The sequence below is a fragment of the Dysidea avara genome, chromosome 7 (genome assembly GCF_963678975.1).
Source record: "Dysidea avara chromosome 7, odDysAvar1.4, whole genome shotgun sequence".
Lineage (NCBI taxonomy): Eukaryota > Metazoa > Porifera > Demospongiae > Dictyoceratida > Dysideidae > Dysidea > Dysidea avara.
Genome location: NC_089278.1, coordinates 34,210,225 through 34,218,973, shown reverse-complemented (window position 1 = coordinate 34,218,973; position 8,749 = coordinate 34,210,225). Strand labels below are relative to the sequence as shown.

The following is an 8,749-nucleotide window of genomic DNA, read 5'->3' as shown; positions in this document are numbered from 1 at the left end:
TTACTATGTTACTACAAAACGTGACTGTTCTATTAGAGTTAGTTGACTGTTCTATTAGAGTATTTCGTTTTGAAACCGTTCGCAAATTCATCCCGATTCATTTTAACCTGAACTATACTTGACCAGTTTTGGGAACCTCAGGAACTCCACTGGATCCGCCCCTGCCTAGCTACAAATGTAGACTACGGTAGAGAGATGCAGCATAATACGGAGTTAGGATACTTGGCATAAAAATGATATGTGACCGGATTTCATATAACAAGGCTTCCACCATAGATATTTAACCCCCCGGGATTGGAAACCGCAAGCCGCTTTCTTTGTGTCAAAGGAAACACTCCGCGTTGCCTTGTTAACACGTTCTTTTGATCCCCGCTGTCTTCTTGTCAAAACGTGAAAAGGAATGGTAGCGTTGCTGTAGCAGTGGACGTAGCTGGCCAACTTTATTGCTTCCTTGTAGCAGCTCGTTTCTGTCGGCTGGCCTCGCGGTTCGTAGTAGGAAGGTCAGTCCGTCTCATTTTTGTCACACTTCCCTCGTGTATTTGTTTGGGGTTCTGAGGGAAGGTGTTCTAGCTTTTACAGCAACATTTCAAGGTGTGCTTGAAGCGTTCTTCTACTGGGAATCGTTCACAGCAAGTTTTAGGTTCATAGCTACAACCTATCGCTTTTTATAATGGAAAGATCAGTTATGAAGGAGGTGAAAAGACTAAAAGTTTGAGGCTTGTATTTGTATTTTGAAGGGACATACAACACTTTTTTCATCATAAAATAATATCTTTGTATCTACAAAATGGTTTCCACGTGTTTGTACACATCTATTGGTAATAATGTGTCTATTTTAGGCCACTGATCTGTTGCTGGTGGAATACCAAGGTTCGCTGCTTGTTTTCAACTGGAGTACTTGCTGCAATGGTATTTTGAAGGCTGTTTATATAATTTTGAATCAAATGGTTTTGTTTACAAATAGTTTAATGATAGGAGGGGACACAGAAGGCTGAGGCTGACTAGTCGTAAGCATTTTAAGCCAAAACCTAAATTGCCCAAGAGTTTGAGGGTCTCCATTTCCAAGCAGAAAGTCTCTGAACTTAAAGTGTCACTACCGATTGAACTAGTGAACTTTCATGTATCTGTCCCTATTTCATCATTTCTGGACGGACCAGTTCCTAATATCTGTGTTCTACACAGGAGGCTGCAATCGCTGAATAAGATACCACAAGGTACGTATGAATTGTTGCAATGGAATTGTGTGCACAAATTTTGTTCCAAGGGTGGAGCACCAGTATTCAAGATCGCTTGCTTACTCTCTTTGAGGTTTCATGCTCAGAGAAAGCTGCTGGACCTGCAGTGGTTAAAGCTATCAAGGTAAACAGTGATTTTACCTGGACTGCTTCATACCGAGGGCATCCAATATCCCATGAATGTCAAGTACTACAAGGGTCACCAGCATTGGTTAATACCGGTAAGGCTTTGCTGGTTTGATGTGGTGCATGCATGTTGACGTCTATTGATAATTGCAGCTCAAAGACTTGTAGATTTACTTGAAACAGTTTGTAAGAGTGAAGTATGCAAGGGAAACTTTGAAGAGAAGTACACTTCATTGCCCAATATCTATGCTTCCACACACACAAAATCAAACTTACGATTTTACCAGAAATGGATTACTGGTCTAATACACTATCATATTTCACACTGTACTTCCTTCAGCACTGGCAAGTCTGGTTTCTGTAGCAGCTTTCTTCCGACCCTGTCAAAGCCACGAGTGTGAGATTGGCACCATTAAATGGCCATGGCTTTGTGATAATGGTGTGTAGTGAGCTGGGACTTCACAGAGAGCTCGCCAATAGTGTTCTCAGTCAATTTGGAGTAATTCGAGGGCCATGGAGAGCCCAAACTTGGCCTCTGGATTCCAATCGTCTTCTTACTTCATTCTATACCCGTATATTAAGACCACCGTCCACCCCCACCCCCCACCCTATTACTACCGTCCGCCCCCACCCTCCCACCCTATTACTACCGTCTGCCCCCACCCTCCCACCCTATTACTACCACCTGTGATATTATTACCCGCTCGAAAAAAGCTGCTCAAAACAAGGCAAATTTTGGGTATCAGAAATGTATACACCCACTCAGTGATAGCTAGTGAACAGATGAACAATTGGTGCAAATTTTGTTTGCACAGCTGTAGGCACTGGGAAGTTATTACACAATGATTCCTTAAAACCGCCATACCTCCTAACAAAGCTTTGTGCGTCCATAGATATTTAACCCCCCGGGGGTTAAATATCTACGGTGCGTCGAAGCCTTGTTTTGTCAATCTATTTCCAAACAAGAAACCCTCTTGGAACCTAGTCTGGCGTAGCCAGACCTTTTAAAAAATAAAAGGTCTGGTCTGCGTAGCATCGGGCACTCGTGCACAATTACGAGAATCCTGTAAAACCAATCAGATTGCAGCATTGATAATTAACGCATAATTCGCACGAAATTGTTTCATGAGTCCAACAATTCTGAACGTGACTACCTCCCGTGGTAATATCGATACGTGCTCTAAAGCAGCAGCCAATTTTTTGGGGTACGCTAGCTTGAAACAGGAGCAGGCAACAGTTATTAATCAGTTTCTCTTTGGGAAAGATGTATTTGCTGTTCTGCCTACTGGATTTGGAAAAACACTGTGCTATGCGTGTTTGCCACTTGTTTTTGATGCTGTCCTTGGCACTGATCGCTCTATAGTAGTGGTGATTAGCCCTCTGGTATCCATTATGAAAGATCAGGTTAGACAATTGCATGGCAGGAAATGTGATAATACGTTTTAATTACTAGACCGACACTTTTAACAAGAGAGGCTTAGCTGCAGCTTTTGTCAGTGGAGACCAAAACAGTGAAGTTGTACTTAAAGGAGTAAAAGCTGGAGCTTATAAACTAGTTTTCTTCACTCCAGAGATGTTGCTGGCGTTGTTTGCTCAAGTCGGATGTTTATGCTTCAAATATATGTGCCTTAGTTATCGATGAGGCACATACTGTCAAGAAATGGTAAGAGACTTTTGTGTTGCACAGACAATCCCACCACCATAATAAATTATTTCTACTGTCCCGATCCCTCAAGTAATCCTGCTAGTTATGTGTCGAATAGTGCCTTTTGTATGCAATGGTGAAGTGATATAAATAGGCTGTAGGACCAGGTGTCGTACAGACCTTCAGCACTTGTGCAGACCTTGTGCTGTAAAGCCTTAATAAATAAAATAAAGATGGTGGATATTTACATAGTGTAAAAATACACTAAACAATACATAAGGTAAATTTTGAAGCATAATTACATTGTGTTTTGTCTTTATTGCACATAGGGGAGATAGTTTTAGGAAAGTAATGCAAAGGATTGTTGAAGTACGGAGCTTGATACCACCATCAGTGCACATGATGTGCTTAACAGCAACAGCAACGAAGTCACTTCGAGAAGAGGTTATTGCTATTTTAGGAATGAAAAATCCTGAAGTCATTGCAGTGTCACCATCCAAACTGAACATAACTTTTATGATCAAAAAGTTTGACAATATACAAGAAGCATTCTCACCTTTGGTCAGTGGATTGTTGAAGCAGAGAGGAGAGTTTCCACGTACCATCATTTATTGCCGACGTTTACCTGAGTGTGGCCGTATTTATCGACATTTGCGATATTGCCTTGGCAAGCAGTTTACTGAACCAGTGGATGCTCCAGATTTGCCTGAATTCAGGCTTGTGGATATGTTCCATAGTTCAGTGGATGTTGAAATAAAGGAGCACATTTTTAAAGTCATTCACAAAGCCCTCACATCTGAGAGTTGTTATTGCTACTGTGGCATTCGGGATGGGTATTGATTGTAATGATGTTCACCAAGTGTTTCACGTTGGCCCACCTGAAGATATAGAATGCTACATTCAGGAAACTGGAGATGGTGACAAGTCACTTGCACTTTTAATGCTCATCAAAGAGATTAGAATGATCCACATTGATCCAAGCATGCGAAATTACATTACAAGCAGTACTTGCAGAAGGGACTGTCTTTTTCAAAATTTTGAAGGATACAACCCCATTAAAAGCACTCCTTGTCTGTGCTGTGATGTATGCAGTTTAGGCCAATGTGAAGAACTCCAACAATTTAGTATTTAAATATATACTCTGATGTGAATTTAGTCAACTCTTATTAAATAATATAAATTTCTGTAATAGTTTTGTAGTTTATTTTTGTTTTACGTTTACTTAAACTGTTTTAATGATTTTCAAGGATAGTGGAACTAACCCCTCACACAGCGTATATTAAAGCCAGCATAATAAATACCCACAAACATCAAATTTTTGAAAATGTATTAAAATTTGAAGCAAATAGTCGGACATAGCCAACCCTTCTAAAAAAATTGGTCAGCTATGCCACACTAGACAACAGCCAGAGTAAAAGTTTAAGCACTAAAACAGTTGTTATATTAAATGAGGTTGGTTATTTTTCTTATAGTAACGACTTGTAAGATGATCTGTAACCCAAGAAAGTATCTCCGAGACTGGCTTCATATGTACAACACTGACAGGTTTGTCAAATGAAGGATGTTTCCGTCCCTGTATAACTTCAAATACTTTGTGCTCCTGTAACTCTTTGATTATTAATTCAAGTTCCTTCTTGTGCTCAGGCACACCATGAGCCCCACTCAACGAACTAACTTTATTACTCTCATCAAACCTTGACAGTATTTCATTCATCACACCCAGTGCTTTGCTACGTCTGACAATACCTTCAGCACTTTTGTTTGAGCCCAGCCCTTGTATGGTTCCCTTTAAAACTTTATTCAGGTGCTCCAGGTGTTGATCAGAAGGTATATTCCTTCCTTTTACACCAGCAGTGTTGATAAATCTGCACCATATCAACTGCTGGGCCATTCTAGGTGGCAAATCAAAGTAATACTGACAAAGTAAGTTCAGGCTTTCATTTGCATAGTTACGACGTCCAGCATTGATGAAAAGTGGCAGGAGGTAACGGTAGTATAAGAGCACTCTACTGCCATCACCCTCCTTTATTGCATCTCTGAATAGCATGTACATACAGCCTATGCTCATCAGGTAGTTTGTGTAATCATGTACAAGATCTCCACTTGAAGAAACTGCTGAGTTAAAGAAATGGTTGATGTATTTCTCCACAACACTTTTGCTCAACTGCTCCAACAAAGACAGTATCAATTTGTGTCCATGTATTTTCTGGGCAAGGAATGATGTCTTCGGATGGTTGACTATCCAGTGTTGCCATTCCAAATGTTTTCAATGCAGCACTCAATATGTGTCCTGTAATTGTTATGTTCAGAAAATCATTACAGGCATTTAAGCAGTGTTTTGGCAATTTCCCAATATTCTGCTGGTTGATTAGGTTTCGCATTTGATAAAGAGTGCAGTGCTCTCCAGCAGAATCAGATCATAAAAATATTTCCAAAAACCTGAGAAAACAAAAAAGGTAAAAAATAATAGTTATACATGACCAATAACCTCAACCAGGATGACTTCTGTGTGCCAGTCCTCTATTACAGGAATGAGTCCATCAAATCTCTTGGATGAAGTCACAGAGTTGGACTTTGCCTCTTGGGCACCTCTCACACGAGCAGCCGTCAATTGGTAACCACCAAACAACAGCGAGTGGAGCCTAGAAACTGGCTGTGAAACACTCTTTCATTCCCAACATCCACTTCACGTTCATGTTCCACCACTGGCACAGACTGGTGAACATGGGACAATATCTTGATCATCTCATCCCCTTTGTTTTCATTGAAAAGCAGTACACCTAATGGGGTCTACAACAAAACCTTCTAATCTGTTTAACAAAAAAAAGTGCACAATATGCTTACCACTTCAGACTTTTAACTCATGTCTTCATAGTATGGATGGTCAATGTGCCAGGAAACAACATCAGAAAAGGCGAAACGAAAATAAGGCATGTGTGATACTATAATCCGAGACACCAGAACAGCAAGATGATTAGTCAGCTGGTCATCACATTCTTTGGTTGGCAAGAGAAACTTCGCCATTTTGTCTGCACTATTCTAACAAGTGTCAGCCTTTTCACTAGAATAGTCACTAAAGTAAGTTCGATCACGCACAGCCATATAATGAAAATAGTGGACAGACTGATCTTTAGGGCTATCACTGCGACTGTACCGAGCCTTAACTGAGAAGTCAATGTTATCTCCCACCAACTTGTAAGTCGTAATAACAGGAGATTCAAAACTGGTTGGTATAATATTTTCAGCTGGCGGTTGTTGAGACAGAACCGCTGGAATCTGTAAATGTTGAGGTGATTCAGCTGGCAGTTGATGAGACGGAACTGCTGGAATCTGTAAACGTTGAGGTGATTCAGCTGGCAGTTGATGAGACAGAATCACTGGAATCTGTAAATGTTGAGGTGATTCAGCTACAGGGCAGGCAATTGCAGTTACCCAATCTTCAAGATTACTTTGTCTGTTCGATGGTGTTAATGGAGAAAAACATGGGGCAACAAGGCTGGGAGATTCTGAGCATGATGAGCTTTCAGTCGACCACTCAGAACTTTCTGAATCTGGGTATTCAGACTCTTCTTCATTTTCAGAATCAGTCAACTCACCTTCTGACATCAATGGTGAAACTGGTGGAGAGCTAAAGGATGACTCTGAATGAGTTGACGATTCATTAGAATTATCTGAGTCGGGATATTCCATCTCGATACATGGAACATGGGATAGCCCATCCTGTACTTGGTTATCAATCTATAGTAAACTATTAATGTTAGAACTTCAGAAAACACCACCATTAATACCTGTCCAGCAACATCAGGAACATTCAACTCGCCAAGAAGTAAGTCTCTCCACTGAATAACCTATCAAACTTTAGTCCCACTTTTGAAATGATAGTATTTAGGGTTTGGTGAGATATGCAGACATTGATCTTCTGCAAGCGCTGAAACACCTAATACATGTACAAAAATATACAAGAAGGTATGATCTTATTTAATGACATACCTGTTTGCTTGAACGACCAGCATAAAGAATTAAAGCAACAATCTTTTGCACCAAGGACATCTTGTTATAGTGGTACTTTAAAAGCATGGCTATATACATCCCAATGGTAGATTCTCGGTTAGAGCGATTTATTTTGGTTTGTGTGCAAGCATTCAAAAAATAAAGCAAGGTGGGTGCATGGGTTCGGACTTCTGTAAGCAAACTGTCCCAGCAAAAATCTTCCAATATTTCAGGAGCTTCTTGTTTAAGAACAGAATTGGTTTTTTCAGCACACATCTTGTGCATCTCAGAACGAATGTTTCTAGACAAGATAGTCATAATGTAACATCGTATAGTGTGATCATTCAAGCATTCCCGGGCTATTGTCAGTTTACTTGGCCTAGCAATGGCCTTGCCCATGGCTTTCCTGGAGGGTGTTAAGATATGATTCCGAAACTTATTACGACGATACCTTATTTGAACCTGAAACATCAAACAAAGAAGGCTTACAATTAGATAATATCAGCTTATTTTCTAACCTTGACTACTGGTGACTGCCCTTCTTGCCAATCTGATAATCTGGGTCGTTTAGGTGTAGGTGGAGCATCACAGGTACTAGGAACGGTAGCAAGGGGAGCATTGTGTGGAACATACGCATCTGCTGCTTTAGCAATGCCAGTTGTAAGAGTCTGCCACAACTTGGATGTTCTTTCAAACGTGTTGAAGCACTTTCGGCACATTTTCCCGACGTTTACAGCCATCGACTGGGCAGTTACTGAAGCTGAGCGGGTGTTTAGCTCTTCCCTGATTAGCAAACCCCAACAGGTAAAATGTGCCGTGATGATGGTGTCCGAATCAACCGGTTTCCTTTTTGATTCGTTATATTGCTGCCACATCCTAAACAGAAAATGATTGTATTAGAAGCCATAATTGATACATTATTGATAACGCGAAACACATAGAATACGATACAAGCAGTGTTGGGCAAGTTACTTTTTAAAAGTAATTAGTTACATATTACTTGCAACTGAACTATTTAGTTACAGTTACATATTACCCATAAAATAAAGTAACTATAATAATATTACATATTATATTACTTTGTGTCCGCGGCCCTAAGTTGTCACATGTGAAACTACCACCTTATCACGTGACATGATTGCGTTGTTGGACAATGCACAAATCTTGGTTATAAGTAAGAAGCTGGTGAATAAGCTTCATTCAGTAGGCTTTTTTCGTTGTGGCTAGGCGTTACTCAGAGGATAAGTAACGAGATTAGTAACTTCGTTACTTGTAGTAATAATATTACGTAATATTAGACTCGTTACAGTAACTATATTACTTAGGTAACGCGTTACATTGATAAGTAAAATAACTTGAGTTATATTACCTGTTTTTATAGCGTATTTCGTTATATTACTTAGGTACCACAAAAGTAATAATATTACGTAATGTAACGCGTTACTCCCAACACTGGATACAAGACATGATGTATTAATAATAATAATAATATAGATTTAATGTACATACCTCCATAAGTGGAGTATAATCGTACATATCTGAATTACAATTATATGATTGTGTGTGAATGTATATTAACATTATTTTGTTGTCAGTTAATTACAAGTGTGTGCATGTGTGTGTGTGCAAGTTGGCTTGAAAATTTTCCACTGAGTTTTGATTGATAACATCTCCTGGCAAAGTATTCCAAAGTTTAATTGATGATGACATATATGAATATTTGTATGTGTCCACTCTTGTGTACGGCTGCATG

General features: G+C 39.7%; 2 protein-coding genes across 3 annotated transcripts; one reads left to right on the top strand and one right to left on the bottom strand.

Annotated features, from left to right (window-relative positions):
* Positions 1 to 384: 384 nt before the first annotated feature.
* Positions 385 to 1,924, top strand: LOC136261277 (uncharacterized). The gene is made up of 5 exons (XM_066055253.1): positions 385 to 500; positions 840 to 909; positions 965 to 1,214; positions 1,265 to 1,456; positions 1,515 to 1,924. The coding sequence occupies exons 2-5, from the start codon at positions 907 to 909 to the stop codon at positions 1,760 to 1,762; spliced, it is 693 nt and encodes a 230-aa protein (XP_065911325.1). The 5' UTR covers positions 385 to 500; positions 840 to 906; the 3' UTR covers positions 1,763 to 1,924.
* A 1,290-nt stretch (positions 1,925 to 3,214) lies between these two features.
* LOC136261831 (uncharacterized) lies at positions 3,215 to 7,887 on the bottom strand. Of its 2 annotated transcripts, none has more exons than XM_066055905.1 (6): positions 7,515 to 7,887; positions 6,997 to 7,458; positions 6,795 to 6,943; positions 5,851 to 6,754; positions 5,495 to 5,796; positions 3,215 to 5,445 (listed from the first exon to the last, which is right to left on the bottom strand). In XM_066055905.1, the coding sequence occupies exons 1-3, from the start codon at positions 7,869 to 7,871 to the stop codon at positions 6,818 to 6,820; spliced, it is 945 nt and encodes a 314-aa protein (XP_065911977.1). In that variant the 5' UTR covers positions 7,872 to 7,887; the 3' UTR covers positions 3,215 to 5,445; positions 5,495 to 5,796; positions 5,851 to 6,754; positions 6,795 to 6,817. The 2 variants fall into 2 exon arrangements, with proteins under 2 accessions (XP_065911977.1, XP_065911976.1); XM_066055904.1 differs by having other exon boundaries at positions 5,851 to 6,744.
* Positions 7,888 to 8,749: the final 862 nt, after the last annotated feature.